The sequence below is a fragment of the Bufo bufo genome, chromosome 5, assembly GCF_905171765.1.
Source record: "Bufo bufo chromosome 5, aBufBuf1.1, whole genome shotgun sequence".
Lineage (NCBI taxonomy): Eukaryota > Metazoa > Chordata > Amphibia > Anura > Bufonidae > Bufo > Bufo bufo.
The window spans coordinates 315,959,365-315,978,488 of NC_053393.1; the positions used below are offsets into that span (position 1 = coordinate 315,959,365).

General features: G+C 45.7%; 1 protein-coding gene across 3 annotated transcripts in view; it reads left to right on the forward strand.

Annotated features, from left to right (window-relative positions):
- The first annotated feature begins 4,351 nt into the window (after nt 1–4,351).
- BCL2 (BCL2 apoptosis regulator) overlaps nt 4,352–19,124 on the forward strand; it is a 206,282-nt gene continuing 191,509 nt past the window's right edge. Inside the window, exons 1-3 of one of the 3 annotated variants that reach the window (XM_040431931.1) lie at nt 4,352–4,706; nt 6,144–7,161; nt 7,659–7,788. In XM_040431931.1, the coding sequence (XP_040287865.1) occupies nt 6,409–7,161; nt 7,659–7,712 (807 nt within the window). In that variant the 5' untranslated portion in view covers nt 4,352–4,706; nt 6,144–6,408 and the 3' untranslated portion in view covers nt 7,713–7,788. Of the gene's footprint in view, nt 4,707–5,228; nt 5,293–6,143; nt 7,162–7,658; nt 7,789–19,124 lie in introns of those variants that run through there. The other 2 variants (XM_040431929.1, XM_040431930.1) reach the window with 2 other exon arrangements.

Sequence of the window (19,124 nt, forward strand, 5' to 3'; positions counted from 1 at the left end):
CCGCGGGTCTGGTATGAAGAACGGCCGGACAGGCGGCCCCTAGAGCTGCCGGCCCTGTTAGAGACCCGTCCTTGGAACACTCTCTTCATGGAAGTTTGAGCCTTATCAAGGGCCGTAAAGGTTCCTACAAAGCGGGAGAGGTCCTTAATAAAGGTATCCCCAAAGAGTAAGCCCTGAGCTTCCTTTCCTGTTTCAGTAAGGGCTAAATTGGATAGCTTAGGCTCTATTTTAAATAGGATAGCCTTACGACGCTCAATTGATAGCGAAGTATTAACGTTGCCCGTGAGGCACACGGCACGTTGTATCCATCCCCGGAGTTCTTCCGGGTCTACCAGGGTGTTCTGGGTTCTGGCTGATTCAGCCAATTCAAAAATCTTTGTCAATGGGCCCAAAAGGTCCAACAACTTGTCCTGACAGGACTTCAGGGCTGACTCAAGCCCCTTCCTGGGGTTCCAGCCTGACTTAGCTAAGAATTGACACATTTTTGGGTCAACCACGGGTGTCTCGCAGACTTTGTTAGGTACAATTGGTCTGGGACATTCGGCCTTTAGTTTATTTCGCGCCTCTTTAGACAGAGGTTGGCGTATACGGGCCTCCAAGTATTTTGCAATATGAGAAGACGGTAGCCATTCCGCCGACCTCGGATGGTGGAGAGCATCCGGGTCAAAAAGGGGTTCCCCTGTAGGATCCAAGATAGTAGAGGCATCCAAAGGAACCTCAATGGGAGCTGTCGATCCTGAGGACGGGCCTGGCAGGTCCAAATCCAAAGGATCCTCCTCCTCAATATCCACTAAGTCCAAAGACTGATACTGAGCCTCCTCATCAGAATCTGGTTCAGAACCCGATTCTTTATCCTGTTGCGCTCTGGCGCATTTCCACTGCCTCGCCTTTTCTGCCTGGCGGGCGTAGGCTCTCTTGCGCGATCGATGCGCGCCATCAAGGGTGGCAATGTTTCCACCAGTCATAGTGTTTCTGGAGGCAGGTAGTGGTTTATTAAGTGGTGAGGGCCCTAAAGGCGCCGAGGAAGGGCCGGCCATAAGGGCCTCAGTAATAGAACTTGAAATGGCCGTAGACATAGACCCCATAGCGGCCTGTATAGCAGCAGTCACAGAGCGCTGTAAGGCTAAGGACTGTGCCTCAGGAGTAATAACATCTGCATCCTGAGAGTGAGGAACAGGATCCATGCCCTCAGGGACAGGGCTAGAAGCATGAAACGGTGCCCTGGACATGATAGGAAATGAGTAGCGGTGGCTAATAGTAACTAAACTAACAAGTGCCAATAAGGTAGGCTAATAGTATTATTATTATGGCCGAGGGCTCAGAAAAGATCTCTTATAACGAACAGTAACGCAAAACCTGGGACGGAGCTGAATGAAGCAAACTCCCGGCGTCACTGACGGAGATGAAGGCGGAAGTCTCGCGCTATCCCGCGAGAACACAGCGGGGAGCGCGAAACCAGCCGTAGAAGGAGAGGAGATGGCGGCCGAGATATCGCGAGATCTCGGCCGTAACAAGAAGCGCACGGAGAATCGGCACTCAGGGGACAACAACGCCGCAAGTGGGATAATCAGAAGGAGAACAGAGCGGAGGTGCAAGGTAGACGAACGGAGGGGATAACAGTGAAAAACAAGGGGGAAAAAACCTGAAAGGCAAAATAATAACCAAGGGAAGGAAATCAATAGGAAAAAGATATTAACGCCCAGAGGGCACAATCCTAAAGCAAACTAAAGGAAATACCTCATACAATACAGATAAAATTCATATCTATATATCCCCTAAAACATAAATACATATAGCATCCACCCACAGATACATAGGAGAAGTACTTATCTGTGAGGGAGCAGCAAAGAAAGAGGAGGATTTAGCAGTGTCAGAGACTATTATACTGGCACAGTGGGGAGGAGTTGGTTGCCATGGTTACCTGTTTGATTGATGTTTTTTCTTTGCTGCTATAAGATTTAGTAAAGAAAGAGATAGCAATAGGAGCCTCCGTGTCGTGTAATAAAATTAGTGTTGAGAGAAGTGAAGCATTCGAAGCGGAATGCAGTCCGAAGTTTAGGAAAACTTCAATTCGCAACGAATCCGAATTTCATTGTGCTTTATGGTAACTAATCCGTTTTTCCTAAAATGATGGCTGCACGTGTTGCAAAGTGAAAGTAAGAAGGGAATGTGAAATTACCCATAATGCCATGCAGCTAGCCAATCCACAGATAGCCATCCTCTGTGATGTCACAGCCCTATAAAATCCTCATCCTCCACGGCCTCCTCTATTGTCCTGTGAGATGAGAATAGGGAGAGACGTGGCAAGCACTCATGCGCTAGGGACAGTGTTGCTGAATACGATTATTAGAAAAATATTGGAGAGGTAGAGTGCAGGGAGAGTGCAGGGAGACTTATTCTGCGTCAGTTTCATTTATTTATTCCTACATTTACTTATTCCTACATCAACCGTAAACTAAGATATGTAATTCAATACCAATAAGATGGAAGCCTTTATTATTCCGGTGCCAGCGTGCCAACCAATATTATCCAGTCTGCACCCCTTAGGAGGGACAGGTCTTAATGATGACCATCCTCATCTGTTGCTGGCTTTACTTCTTCCAAATCATCATTGATGTCCTAGAAAGTCAGCAAGATGCAGAAAGAGGAGGAGCTGGATGTTCCTGATAACATACTCATCGATATTAGATGATGTGGAAAAAGAGGAAAAGCAGATGGCAGAAGATGGGCCCCTACCTGTAGGGCAGGAGAGCGCTGGGGTTGGAGAAGTGGGTATGCCAGAGCTGATTAATATTCTGTGTTTACTGTCAAAAAACCTGCAGGGGATTGCACAGCAATAATGTGCATATTGTACCCCCACCTAACCGGCCAAACCCTATACCAGCAACAGTCCCTGTTTAAAGGTTCCGCACGGCCATTAACAATGAAGCAGGACTATACAATGCAGTCTTCATTATTAAATGAAAGACAGCTGCGGGCTAATTGGCTGCGCGGTTCTTCGCTGCAGCATGGCTGCAACCTGCCCACAGCACCGTACCTTAAGGCAGAGTGGCCTGGGTATACCTAATTTATAGCGATTGTAAAATCTGTAACAGTCCCCCAGCTATATAGCAGAGGGGGTAGTACACCTCTGGCCAAAGATGTCTGAGCATGATGGTCTGGATCAGATGGAGAAGAAAAGGAAAGTGGAGATGTCACCTATAAATCACTGGAATTACATTTTGTATACTGTGAATGCTTTCTATTAGAGGTGTTTCAATCTCTTTACTAGAAAGTAGGGTCAGTTTGAATTGATTTGGGAGGACATGGAGGGGTGCAAATTTGCCTTCTCTGCCTAGGTCACCAAAATACCTTGTCCTGGCCCTGCTCATTAGTACAGCCTTAGAGGACAGTAGGCCCCAGGGAGCGGTGAATATACGCTTTAGGGCTCATTCAGACGGCAATATGCTGTCCGCAAAAATGCGGATCCGTTTTTTTGCGGATTAGATGCTGTCCCATTCACTTTGGGACCCTTTTCTTCCATTGCACGACTCAGCAAAAAAATGAAACATGTCCTATACTTGTCAGTGTTGAAGTCTATGGATCAGCAAAAAAACGGAATGCAATCTGTTTTTTGCGGACGTGCTGAACTGTCCGCAAAAAAAAACGGATCCACATTTTTGCGGACAGCATATGGCCGTCTGAATGAGCCCTTAGGCCTCATGCACACGGCCATTGTTTTGGTCCGAATCCGAGCCACAGTTTTGGCGGCTCGGATGCGGACCCATTCACTTAAATGGGGCCGCAAAAGATGCGGACAGCACTCCGTGTGCTGTCCGCATCCGTTGCTCCGTTCCGTGGCCCTGCAAAAAAAATATAACATGTCCTATTCTTGTCCGCGCTTTGCGGACAAGAATAGGCAGTTATATTAAAGGCTGTCCGTGCTGGAACGTGCACGTCCGCCATCCGTGTTTTGCGTACGGCCGTGTGCATGAGGCCTTACCTGGACCTTCTCACGCATACAGGTGCCAGGACCTAGTGCAGAGCTGGCAACCATCCTGCTCCAAAACTTGGTCACCCTATGACGGCCTCGAAATCCGCTGTGTGAACGTTTTCTACTGGTCCTTCTTGTGGCACATTTTGCCTATGGGGCCTTTTTTCACAAGCAAAAAATAAAAACCTACTGAAAGTGGTGTTACTACAGCTTCCTGGGAAACATTCCCAGAACCGCTCCTAGGCAAAACCTGTCAGTAACCGACTGTAACCTATTCAGCATGATGCAATGAGAACACTGTCCACTAGAGGGCAATCATCTCCAGCATGCGCATAAGGAAATCAAACCCAGTCCGCCCAGCGCTAGCTTGTCCTCGCGCACAGCACAGGACTGAGCGGGCGAGCTGCGTCCCGCCTCCAGCTACGTTCTGAGAGAGTCCACATAATGGCAGGAAGCACAACACGGGCTGAATGACAGTGAGCGCAGCCTGCAGTGGACGCTGAGCAGAGGCTAGCCCTGCTGCAGCCTGGGTGTGCTGGGACTACGGGAGCGGCAGTGCACTGGGTGCAGGCTTGTGTGGGTGGCCTTCATGGAGATGCTTCTGTGACGTTCACTGATGCGTTCAGCTGCCCCTGAGGATGTGAGTGGACGGAGCCTCAAGGTCCCTGGAAGTTCTTACATGGATTCGAATCAACGGGGAAGTCCAATAGCACAGCCTTATCTGGGGAAGCCAGTGAGTAGATGCCATAATTCATTGCTGCCCTCAGTGTGTGCAGAGTGAGTGCACCAGACTGCTGTGCCAGGGTACTGTAGGTAGGCACCATCTATATCTATCTATCTATCTATCTATCTATCTATCTATCTATCTATCTTCATCCATTCCATAATTCATTGCTGCCCTCAGTGTGTGCAGAGTGAGTGCACCAGACTGCTGTGCCAGGGTACTGTAGGTAGGCACCATCTCTATCTATCTATCTATCTATCTATCTATCTATCTATCTATCTTCATCCATTCCATAATTCATTGCTGCTTGCAGTGTGTGCTGACTGAGTGCACCAGGCTGCTGTGCCAGGGTACTGTAGGTAGGCACCTTCTATATCTATATCTATCTATGATCTATTTTCATCCATTCCATAATTCATTGCTGCTTGCAGTGTGTGCTGACTGAGTGCACCAGGCTGCTGTGCCAGGGTACTGTAGGTAGGCACCTTCTATATCTATATCTATCTATGATCTATTTTCATCCATTCCATAATTCATTGCTGCTTGCAGTGTGTGCTGAGTGAGTGCACCAGGCTGCTGTGCCAGGGTACTGTAGGTAGGCATCATCTATCTATCTATCTATCTATCTATCTATCTATCTATCTATCTATCTATGATCTATCTTCATCCATTATATTCTATCTATCTATCTATCTATCTATCTATCTATCTATGATCTTTCTATCTATATTCACCCATTACATCTATCTATGATCTATCTATCTTCACCCATTACATCTATCGATCTATATTCACCCATTAATCTATCTATCGCTATATTATTGTATCCCACTCATTTATTCACACATATTGGGGGTACTGCAATAACGGTGCAGATAGAAATAATAATTTTTGGAAATTTTCCAAAACGAGAGACAATTTTCTGAATTTCATGTAACTTTTCGAAACAGTGCGAACTCGTTTTACATCAAAGTATAGCAAACAGCGGCTGCAAGCAGTCTCCCCTCGTATTCCTTACCGCCAGGGTTGCCGGTTCCTTTACCTGGCCCCAGTCGTATAAATATAGCTGTAGTCAGTGTTGCCAACCGTCCAGAAATTTCTGGACAGTCCGTAAAAATAGGCAACTTTTTTCCTGTGTCCGTGAAAAAAAAAAAAAAAAAGATTTGCCCATTATTTGGCAGGTGGTATCTGACTAGACTACTTTGGTGGTAATTATCATCATTTTTCAGTATCAGTATATTGAGCTATAGACTTGTGGTACTCATAATCTTTATCATTCGTTATGTTTGTCTGTAAAGAATGTTCCATGTCTGATTTTGGGATGGTTGGCAACCCTGGCTGTGATCTAATGGGATACTCTTGGAGTTATCTGCGGTCATTCCACATTATATACGTTTTATTAACAGTTGTAAAGTTTGGCATTACACATGGGTCTTTCTGTTGCAGCGTGAAGAAGGGAATGTCCCTTTGAATCGGACAATGAAAATACCTATAGGAGAGAAATTACAGTAAATGTACAGAACTCCGCTGGAAGGAAGAGGAGGGGGAGATCCAGAGCTTGAAGAATGAGAGAGCATCTCCGAGACCCAGCGCTCACAACTAAAGTGTAACACTTGCGGACGGTTTCTGAGACCTGAGTAGGGTTAGATCTTATTATATTTTTCTATCAAGATTTCATTTTTTTTGTCACTGGTTTCCATCATTGGATGATATGGCTCATCATAGGAGAGGAAGCTATGACCATCGGGACATCGTGGTAAAATACATCCATTATAAGCTGTCACAGAGGGGCTATGAATGGGAGGAAGGGAGACAGATTTCTTCTGGCTTCCCAGCTACTTCTGCTGCTAACAATAATCTTACTAATGACGGAGAGGTGTCTGCCGTACCTGGTGGTCCAGCTGGACAACCTCTTGCTTCAGATTTGCCTGCTGCTTCCTCTTCAGATAATGAATCTCAGAGTAATTTTCCAGTACCACTTCTAGACAATGCACCTGCTGCTCCCAGAAGCTCTACATCTGCTGCATCCCCCATCCCTTCACCCCAGGCAGATTTGGATGTTGCCCAGAGAGAAGGGAATGTTGATGAAGATGCTGGTCAACCACTTGATGAAGATAATGGTGAAGACGCCCCTTTACAACCTGTTCCCCCTGCATTATTCCAGACACTGAGTCGTGCAGGAGATGAGTTCTCCAATTTGTACCAGCAAGACTTCAGACATATCTCGGGGCTCCTCCACCTGACCCCATCCACAGTTCGTCTTCGTTTTGCCGCTGTGGTGGAGGAGCTCTTTCATGATGGGGTAAATTGGGGCAGAATTGTGGCTTTTTTTGAGTTTGGAGGAGTCATGTGTGTAGAGAGTGTGAATCGTGAGATGTCACCTTTGGTGGATTCCATAGCTGGATGGATGACCGAGTACCTGAATAGGCATCTGCAGAACTGGATCCAAGAACAGGGAGGATGGGTATGTTACATGTTTTGTTTATCTCTACAATGTCTCAAGTACGTACTGTATTTTTCGGATTATGTTTGAGAAAAATATTATGCAGAATAAAAATAGGATTTTTCTCCACAATTGAAGGAAGAAGCTCAGAAGACCGACTTTGATCTGGTCTAAGTCATGTAAGACTGCTTTCACACAGTCAGTGTTTGGTCAGCGATTGACCGTGTGCAGTCTGGGGAACACAATCCACTTGTCAGCCACATCTCCAGGACCAACTTTGGCTCCTCAGTCTGAACTAACTGCATCATAAAACACTATGATGCAGTCATTTCAAGTAAGGGGAACATGGTCCTGTGAATCATCCCTAACTGAGTTTTCACATCAGTGGTGCTACAGGTGCTTTTCGTATTCTCACATTTTGTGAGCAAGGCATTTTCTGTTCAACTTTCATATACAACACCGACAGGTACATTCTTAACCATTTTTATAGCTATTTATATACTCTTTCTATTTTTTAGGTTTTACTGTACACCATTTTGCAGGATCTTGAACCAAAAACAGAAACAAACTAGATAGAAAGAAATATGGTTTTTGCAGTGTATTGCCATTGATAAAGTCCTAAGAACGTTGCACCAATTTTGTCACGTGTGTACACCCTGCATAATACATTTGGGCATCGCTTAACGTACTATGAACATTTGCACTACCTAAGGGCTCTTTCACACTTGCGTTGTTCTGTTCCGGCATAGAGTTCCGTCGTCGGGGCTCTATGCCGGAAGAATCCTGATCAGGATTATCCCCATGCATTCTGAATGGAGTGAAATCCGGATGCATCAGGATGTCTTCAGTTCCGGAACGGAACGTTTTTTGGCCGGAGAAAATACCGCAGCATGCTGCGCTTTTTGCTCCGGTCAAAAATCCTGAACACTTGCCGCAAGGCCGGATCCGGAATTAATGCCCATTGAAAGGCATTAATCCGGATCCAGCCTTAAGCTAAACGTCGTTTCGGCGCATTACCGGATCCGACGTTTAGCTTTTTCTGAATGGTTACCATGGCTGCCAGGACGCTAAAGTCCTGTTTGCCATGGTAAAGTGTAGTGGGGAGCGGGGGAGCAGTATACTTACCGTCCGTGCGGCTCCCGGGGCGCTTCAGAGTGACGTCAGGGCGCCCCACGCGCATAAATGACGTGATCGCATGGATCACGTCATCCATGCGCATGGGGCGCCCTGACGTTATTCTGGAGCGCCCTGGGAGCCGCACGGACGGTAAGTATACTGCTCCCCACTACTACTATGGCAGCCAGGACTTTAATAGCGTCCTGGGTGCCATAGTAACACTGAACGTATTTTGAAGACGGATCCGTCTTCAAATGCTTTCAGTTCACTTGCGGTGTTACGGATCCGGCGGGCACCTCCGGCAAATGGAGTACACGCCGGATCCAGACAACGCAAGTGTGAAAGAGGCCTTATTTTGTACAGTATATTTTGGCAAAAAGTGCATCTCCATAATAAATTTGGTCCAACCAACTTTTGCTGTTGAGAGATGCCGTTTTACTCGCATCCCTTTACACAAAATAGGATGAAACATTTCTCCAACGTAGATCACGCCCCTTTTTTGGTGCGTGTACTTTGATGAATTTGTCCCTTTCAGTTTTGATAGTTCAACTGTTTCACGTAAGCCTTTCGTACCACATTTACTGGTGATTAGTGTTGAGCGAACTTGTGTTTTAAGTAGGGGTGCACCGAAATGAAAATTCTGGTCCGAAACCGAAAATTCAGGATGCCCTTGACCGAAAACCGAAACTGCCTTTTTGCCCAAATACTTTTAAAATACTTTTTTTTTTTATGATTTTATTAATAATTCTTTTTCATGAATGAAATTCATCTGTGGGTGGCGCTGTTATGGAGGGGGGGATATGTGCACTGTTATGCGCATAACAGTGCACAGATCCCTTTCCCCATAACAGTGCACAGATCCCCCCTCCCCATAGCAGTGCCATAGACCGATCCCCCTACCCATAACAGCCCCGGCCCTGCTGCTCACAGCAGACTAATCACTCACTGCATCTTTATTTTACCTTACAATCGTGACGCTCCAGTAACAACTCTGCAGGCAGAGCGGAGGGCGGCGTAACGTCACTTACTCACGTGACGCACCTGCTCCGCCCACTTTATGGATGAAGGAGGCGGAGCAGGCGCGTCACGTGAGTAAGTGACGTTACGCCGCCCTCCGCTCTGCCTGCAGAGTTGTTACTGGAGCGTCACGATTGTAAGGTAAAATAAAGATGCAGTGACTTAAAGTAAACCGCCCGCCCGGCGCGGGTGACAAATCCCACAAATCCCAAACCCCATATTTTCTGCCGATATGTACCAATATCGGCCGAAATGGATTAGGCCTATTTTCGGCCGCCGGAATTTCGGTGCACCCGTAGTTTTAAGTTCTGCGTCCAAAGTTCGGGTTATCGAAGAATCCCGTTATGGATTCCAAATTCCGTTATAGTCCGTGGTAGCGGAATCCATAGCTGGATTCTTTGATAACCAGAACTTTGGATGCAGAACTTAAAACACAAGTTCGCTCAACACTACTGGTGATATGAGTGGAGAGGTAAGTCCTACTAGATATGAGATGCCAGAAAATGGCACCAAAACCCAAGTACCGGCTGTCTTAATTTAAGAGAGGGCCCTGCCTAGATTTGGCAGGTTTTAGTTTTTAGGATACTGTTTTATATTGATTAAAATCATATATCCGTAGTATGTACCCAGAGTTTAAAATGTGATCTTCTGCTGTAATTCTTCTGTTTTCTGGTGAAAAACATGGATGTATGATAGCCTGAAGCTGAAACGTCAGGTTTGTTAAAAGATAAATTTTGTCTGATCATATGTCTGATAAAGGTCAGTTGATGCTGATGTTGTGATGCTTTAGGGTCCATTTACACGTCCGCAAAATGGGTTTGCATCCGTTCCACAATTTTGCGGAACAGGTGCGGACCCATTTATTTTCAATGGGGCTGGAATGTGCTATCCGCATTTGCGGATCCGCATTTCCGTTCTGCAAAAAAAATAGAACATGTCCTATTCTTGTCCGCAATTGCATTTTCCATGAGAGTGACGGCGATGTGCGGTCCGCAAAATGCGGAACACACATTGCCGGTGTCCGTGTTTTGCGGATCTGCAAAACGCATACGACGTGTAAATGAACCCTTAGGGTGTATTCGACTCCCTAATCGCGCAGATGATTGTCGGAAGGGAAGCGTTCCCTCCTGGCAATCGTCCGCTCCCTTGCTGAGGTGACCACTGCTATTACGTGCAACGATCTCCTCCGCAACATGGGGAGGAGCAATCGCTATGACATTGCTCGTCCCCATGCTGTACAGTGGTTCGCCGGCGGCAGATCGTAATTAGACACCATGATCTGCTGCCAACAAATCCTGATCTTTCAGCATGCTGAAAGATCAGGATTGCCCTATGAACGAGCTTTCAATCGGCGGCAGTATTACACTGTAAGATGATCGCTAATGAGCTTTCCTACGATTCATTAATGAAGATGATTCTTTAATATACAAATGCATACGGCTTATAAAAATATGTAGCTAATGCACATGGCAAATTTTGCCTACCTTTATAGGTTGTTTTATATACATGTCTGTGATGCAGCTTATTTTTAATAGCTGAGTTTGACTCCTGGAATAGTCTACCTGGCTTGGACATTGTATTATTACAGTAGGCAGTCTTTAAGTTTATCGTCCCTCATCAACCACTTTTATAAATTTAGACTTTCTTATTTAAGTTTACACTTTCTAAATAGTGACTCTTGTACTACATTCTTAAGGCGCACTTACACTGCCCCGAGGAACAGACAACTATTGGCTAGATAGCTTTCCTTCCCGATAACTGCCTGCTCGACATTGGGGGTGCTCATCTCCAATGTATGGGGATAAGCTTGTCCTCATACAAGTTCATTGTTTCTCAGTAGCAGAGTGGTGAGCGTGGTCCCCTGCCCAGAAACTATGAGGTGTCCACACCGAATCATTGAGATCCGTCATAGGATCTCAATTGCTGAAGAATACACTTCAGTTTTGACCACATTTATTGTCAATGTGGACTAAACGGAATGCACCAAAATGCGTTCCGTTTGGTTGCGCTCCCATCGCGGACAGAATAACGCTGCAAGCAGCATTTTTATGGCCGCCATGTGGTGCGGAGCAAAATGGATCCGTCCTGACACACAATGTAAGTCAATGGGGACCGATCCGTTTTCTCTGGCACAATAGAAAACTGATCCATCCCCCATTGACTTTTAGTGGTGTTCAAGACTGATCTGTCTTGGCTATATAAGACCTAGTCGGACCGGATCCGTTCATGATGGATGCATGCGGTTGTATTATTGTAACAGAAGCGTTTTTGCAGATCCATGACGGATCTGCAAAAAACAGTAATGTGTAAGTAGTCTTACCCATTCATCAGTTGATCTGCGACACCTTTACCCAATTATCCGGTACAAGCGCTCATTCCCAAAAATTGGTCCAAGTGTCAGCCTGAGTAAACTACCCCTAGTAATTGTGCAGTGTGAGTGACCCAGATGTCCATTAGTGTCCCCCGCTTGTTGCTGGGCTGCCACTCAAACAAATTTGGTTACTGCCGAAGAAGCACAACCTTCGCTACAAAAATCTGTGGGATGATTTTATTGGGAAACTCCATCTTTAGCAGTTACTTTGTTTTGTTTTCAATATATGCAGCATCATTTTGTAGATTCAGAGTATTTTTTCTGTATACCTGTATTTCTTTTTTTTTTTTTTTTCCTGAACGCTTTGTTCTTTTGTCATTTATCCTGTTAGCATAGAAAACTCTCTCATTGATTTTTGTTCCCCACAAGGGAACGGCTTGCCATTCTGGATGTCAAAATAACGTAGTCAGTTGCTGAATTGCTTCCTCCTCTCTCCAATAATGTGCATTAGAATAAGCTTGAGATGTTGCATTCTTATTCCAATTCAGATCAGTTGGATGTTAATGGGGACGGGCTGAGCTGAAATAAATCTTATTAAGAATCAATTCACTAATCAGAAATACCTTTCTCAGATTTATTGTTTGTACCATTTAGACCAAGAAAGTTGCTGTATTATAATGATAATCATAAATTGGTATATAACGGTGAAATCACTAGTTTCCATCTGAACTAAGTCAGAATATTTCCGAACCAGACAAAATGCTAAACAAAGAAAATGGTCAAAAATAATAATAATAAAAAAACATGGCAGCGCTTTTTCTCTTGATAGCCGTCTCTTCTTTGAGCTTGTTTTGTCTCATATGATAGCAAAAACCTGAGAAATATATAAAACTTAGTAACGTCCCCACTCCTCCTCCACTTAATTATGCAGTGTTTGGCTGTGAGACAACTGTCTGGAGCAGGAACCTCTCCCCTCTGCCCTATCTTTAGTAGGGTTAAAAGATTAAGCCACATCCCCTGGCTAAGCTTGACCCGCTGCTGGCCACCAGCTGGAAATGAAAGGGATCAGAAGACGATTGACCCATGTGTTTTCTGCAGGATTTCTACAAGACTGAGTTAAGATCATGCAGAAAATCCTGCAGATTGACAGAGAGGACTATGGGGCAAATTTATCATTAAAATACGCCAGTTTTGTGGTGTAAAGTCGCAAACTGCACAAAATGTTTGCACATGTGGCTTTTCTCTGCCGGCCTCATAGAAGGCTTAGCCAATGGTCCTACCATATTTATCATCTTTTACGTCCGTTTTCTGGCGTAAAAGAATTCTGAAATCATTATAGGCGCATGGACTAACGTATACCTTGTCATAAATTAGGCGCAGCATCCGGCAGCGCGCCTGGTTATTATAGACTGTACGCTGCCGGTCTATGATAAATCTGGTCCCATATTGTTTACTTTTATCATTCAGTTCTAGGTTCTATGTTCTTTTACTGCTACAGCTATGGCTACTTTCACACTAGCGTTCGGAGCGGATCCGTCTGATGTTTCATCAGACGGATCCGCTCCGATAATGCAGACGTTCGCATCCGTTCAGAACGGATCCGTCTGCATTAAAACTTAGATAATTTTCTAAGTGTGAAAGTAGCCTGAGCGGATCCGTTCAGACTTTACATTGAAAGTCAATGGGGAACGGATCCGCTTGAAGATTGAGCCACATTGTGTCATCTTCAAGCGGATCCGTCCCCATTGACTTACATTGTAAGTGTGGACGGATCCGCTCGCCTCCGCACGGCCAGGCGGACACCCGAACGCTGCAAGCAGCGTTCAGCTGTCCGCCTGGCCTTGCGGAGGCGAGCGGAGCGGAGGCTGAACGCCGCCAGACTGATGCAGTCTGAGCGGATCCGCATCCATTCAGACTGCATCAGGGCTGGACGGAAGCGTTCTGCTCCGCTCGTGAGCCCCTTCAAACGGAGCTCACGAGCGGACAGCAGAACGCTAGTGTGAAAGTAGCCTATCACAGGAATGTCAGTCAGGATTTGTTTTGCTGTGACAGCAATTTTTTCCTGTTCTTAGCAAAGTACAAAGCGTCTATAATAATCTGTTTCTGACCTACTTCCCAATAATCAGATTGAAGGTCCACCCCTGATTAATTCTCTACATTCTTCGACCATATAAACCTATTTTGATGTTTTTAGCTATTTATTAGTTTTTGCAGTTAAGAAAAAAAAAAAACATCTTCAATATGGGAGCTGTCAGAGAGCTCTCTAAAACAATTGTGTGTGTTATGTACTTTAAGTGTGTAATTGGCTACTGTCATCTTAAAGAGGACCTTTTTACCCAAAAACTTGTATGGAAACAGTAACATTACCTAACAGTGTGGCTAGGGGTGGGCGATATAGACGATATAGGCGATATGCGATATAAATTTGTGCCACGATATGGATTTTGAGCATATCGCCTATATCGCCGGACCGAGATATGATCGCGCTCTCTGCACGCACCATCTTCTCCTGAGCCGGCACACTGGGCACAGTGGAGAAGGAGAGAGTCCCTCCCTTCCCACTGTGCGCGGCTGCCGCTGACCACCAATGACAAAAGAGGAGGCGGGGAGGGACTGACAGTAAATCATTGAGTTTTCACGATCTCAGTGAGCGCGTGAAAACTCAAATCCGATGGTATATTCTAACCCCCAGGCGTTCCCATGGTGACAGGGACGCTTGCCTGGGGGTTAGAATATACAGGGCCACGCCGCTGACAGTAGAACATTTAAAAACTAATCAGTAACTTTAACTTTATTCATTGGTGATCTCTTTACTGTATACCTTACTAGGTCTTAGCTCCGGTAACAGCAGGCAGTGCGGGCGGGCGGCGCTCACTCACTGACGTCACACGCCTGCTCCTCCCACTAGGCGGCGCAGGCGCGTGACGTCAGTGAGTGAGTGCCGCCCCCCGCACTGCCTGCTGTTATCGGAGCTAAAACTTAGTAAGGTATACAGTAAAGAGATCACCAATGAATAAAGTTAAAGTTACTGATTAGTTTTTAAATGTATTCCTGGGGGGGGGGGGGGGATCTGTGGATGGCACCGTTTGGGGGGGGGGGGGGGGAGATCTGGGGATGGCACCGTTTAGGGGGGGGGGATCTGTGGATGGCACCGTTTAGGGGGGGGGGATCTGTGGATGGCACCGTTTAGGGGGGGGGGAAATCTGTGGATGGCACCGTTTGGGGGGGGGGGAAATCTGTGGATGGCACCGTTTAGGGGGGGGGGGAAATCTGTGGATGGCACCGTTTAGGGGGGGGGGGGAAATCTGTGGATGGCACCGTTTGGGGGGGGGGGGGAGATCTGGGGATGGCACCGTTTGGGGGGGGGGGGGAGATCTGGGGATGGCACCGTTTGGGGGGGGGGGGGGGATCTGGGGGTGGCACCGTTTGGGGGGGGGGGGGGATCTGGGGATGGCCCCGTTTGGGGGGGGGGGGAGATCTGGGGATGGCACCGTTTGGGGGGGGGGGGAGATCTGGGGATGGCACCGTTTGGGGGGGGGGGGGAGATCTGGGGATGGCACCGTTTAGGGGGGGGGGATCTGGGGATGGCACCGTTTAGGGGAGGGGGATCAGCTCCCTGCTGTTGTGTGCACAAAGCACAGGGCAGCAGGGAGAGTGTAAAGTCCTATTCACCCTAATAGAGCTCTATTAGGGTGAATATGACAAGGGTTCTACGTTCTAGCCCTTAAGGAGACTAATGGTTATTAAATAAAAAGTAAAAAAAAGTTTAAACACGCCCCCCCAAATATAGAAAACAATATATTGCAATATATATCGCATATCGCACATGCTTAAAATTATATCGCAATATAGATTTTAGGCCATATCGCCCACCCCTAAGTGTGGCCCCCAGTCATGTAATTCCGATTATTTTTTCAGAGGACCCCCTCTTTCGTCTGCTGTGGTCTCCGGTAATTCTAGCGCCTCATGCGCTAATGAGGCGATTCAGTTCGAGTAGACGTTGACAAAGATTTGTACAGGACGCGGTTTTCTTCTCCCTGGCTAAGAGCGCATCCAATCAGAGTGACGCGCTCTCAGCCAGGGAGAAGGAGCTCAAGTTCTCACGAGATTCGCAAGAACTTGAGCTTTTACACATCCCGAGGCGTGCACCATCTTTGAGTCCCCGGCGGAGAGGATCGCAGCGGCGGCATAGGTGGCAGCAGCAGCATCCTGTCAGTAAGTATGAAAACTTACTGACAGGATGCTGCTGCAGCCGCCTGTGCCGCTGCTGCGATCCTCTCCGCCGGGGACTCAAAGATGGTGCACGCCTCGGGATGTGTAAAAGCTCAAGTTCTTGCGAATCTCGTGAGAACTTGAGCTCCTTCTCCCTGGCTGAGAGCCAGGGAGAAGAAAACCGCGCCCTGTACAAATTCTAGTCACCGCCTACTGAAACCTAATCTCCTCATTAGTATATGAGGCGCCAGAATTACCGGTGACCACAACGGATGAAAGAGGGGGTCCTCTGAAAAAATAATAATTGGAATTACATGACTGGGGGCCACACTGTTAGGTAATGTTACTGTTTCCATACAAGTTTTTTGGTGAAAGGTCCTCTTTTTAAGGTAGTCTGCCAACCCCAAAATCACTTCAAAGTAAGCATACCGTCATGTAGGGTAGGTGACCTGAAACATAACCATACCTTATGAAAATGCCATCCTCTAATCCTGAGAAATGCTTCTTTTTGTTGTTAATCAATTCAGGTTTTTGGTGCACCTTGGGTTGGGCCACTCATTTCGGTGCATCTGGCCTCTCTTGTATCATTGTTACTGGCTCTGAAATCTCAGAAATTGTCACTGAAACAAGAGGAGGCACTGGGCAGTGTTATGGAGGGGTCGTGCGATGGTGCACCATGGCCGTCCATAGTGCACCGAAAACATGATTTACATAACAATGAAAAGAAGCATTTCTCAGGATGACTGGACTGGAAAGAAAGGCACGGTATGCTAGCTTTGAGACAGATTTTGAGTAAAAAGATGTACGCTCTTCCTCAGCCTAGTAATATCAGCAGGCTGCTAGTTTTGTATTTTAATGCTATATGTAGTCACAAGATTTGGAGCTTTGTGTTTTGTAGGAGGGAGCTCCAAGTGCAGTCATGTAATTAACACAGAATTTGGAACTTAAAGGGGTTGTGCAGCCAGTACAGATTTGATGACCTATCCAATGGATAGGTCATCGATATCTGATTTGGTGGGGTTCTGTCTCCCGACACCCCCGCTGATCAGTTGTTTGAAGAGAAGGTGGCGCTCGTACAAGCACAGTTTCCTCTTCAAGATTACACTGCGTTGTTTCACTTGCGGCAGCAGCGGCGCAGTGTAATTACAAGTGCTCGTACTATTCAAGTGAAAGGAACAAGCACTCGCAATTACTCTGCGCCGCCAGGACTTCTGAGACATTGTGCAGTGTAATCTTGAATGGGGATCAGGGATTTCAGGAGTTAGACCCTCCCTGATCAGTATCAATGGCCTATCCTCAGGATAGGTCATCAATATCTGAACTCCTGGAAATCTTACAGTTTTCACATTGACCACTAAACCTCATTATCATCACAGGCAGGAACAGAAGGAAAGATGACACCTCTGTGTGTATATATAACACAGAATCCACCATTCACAGTAGCTGATGATCACAGGTCACTTCCTCTCCTTCCTGCGCAATGACCTGTACATGGCACCTCGCATGTACACAAAACTCTCCCATAAAAAAATCAATGATTAATTTTCTGATTTAAAGTTTATGTCTTCCATATGGCTACTTACGACACAAAACAGCAGCTCAAGCAAGATGGGGGTCTCGATAACCACAGAAAATAGCGGATAGTTCAGTCAGAGGATATCCACCTGCATAGTCTCTGATCTCTCCATAACCCCCTTGTGTTCTTTTGTATGTATCCTACGTGTTCTCTACTGTTGTCTTAAAGGGATTCTGTCAGCTAGTTTGAGCCTATAGAGCTGAGGACATGCGCTGCTAGATCGCCACAATATACATTTCCCATAGCTCTGAGTGCTTTTATTCAATAAAAAAAACAGATTATTTTTTTATATATAATGCATATTACAGTGCTTCAACTATATGACATCAGGGGAGCAAGGAGGAGATTCGGAGGATGCAGGCGGTGCTGGGCTCCTGAAAAGTTGGTAACAGCCCCTTGGGCTCCTTACTTGCCTCATTTGCATATATATAAAAATGTATTGAATAAAAGCACTCAGAGCTATGGGAAATGTATATTGTGGACATGCTAGCAGCGATCTAGCAGTGCATGTCCTCAGCTGTATAGGCTAAACCTAGCTGACAGAATCCCTTTAAGATCCTCCATCCTCATCTTCTCTTGTATTATAGTCAACCCTTGCTTTATGGTCGGTACTTTCTACTGATGCTATACACGTATACCGGCCAAGTGCGTTCTGCATTTTGCAAACCGCACATGGCTGGTGCTATATAGAAAATGCCTATTCTTATCCAAGGTTGCGGACAAGAATACGATATGCTCTATATTTTTGCGGGGCTGCGGAACGGAACAACTGATGCGGACAGCACATGGTGTGCTGTCCACGTCTTTTGTGGCCCCATTGAAATGAATGGGTCCGCACCCGTTCCGCAAAATTGCGGAACGGATGCAGATCTATTTATACGGTCGTGTGAATGCACCCTTAATGAAATTTTGATGGATGCTTTCTTTTTATTGATTTTATCAGTAGTCATTTGGATTTTATGATTATTTTGTTGTTGTTGTTGCCATATATGAATGTAGGATCTGCAGCTCTCCTGGCTTGTCTGTTTTATGGAATACCTGTATTCTCTAAGAAATAACAATTCTGGAGCATCTTTTCTTAGACCTCTTTGCTGTTGTGTTGCTCTGTTATTATTACTTGGAATGACTAGGTTGGTAAATGGGCCTTACATTTTGTATCCATACACAGCACTGATTGGACAGCATCAGACTGTGTAGGGACACCCCTTCTTGACAAGTGGAGTGGTAATGCCCCAAGTGTATTATATTGATGCTTCCTGGAGGAATAACAGAGGAAAACCATAGGAACAGCACAATGCAGAGTTCTAAGAAAGCTGTTCAAGAATTGTTATTTTCTAAAGGAAAATATCTACTGAATGACCGGAGTGCTTACAGGATCTCTATTGAGCTTGGTCCTTGGTCATAGTGCACATGTTGCTTATAAAGATGGATTAGATAAAGGGAATAACACATGACTGAGAGGTGTAGATCTGCACAGAAGATGGTGACATATAACTGTAAGATATTTTTAAAGAAGACTGCAATTTTTTTTCAATGATGCAAAAATTTACCGTAAATGCTTTGTAACAATAAAACTTTGGCTGCAAAAGTAAACAAATCTTTTAAACCTAAAAACTGACAGATTATGATTAGTATGTCTAGTATTATTAGTATTGCTCGCTGAGATGCTTGCTTATTATTTTATTCTGAAAAGTGTTTTTGCCTTTTCTTATTTTACTATTCAGTATGGGTGAAATTCCTGTGCCAGAAAAT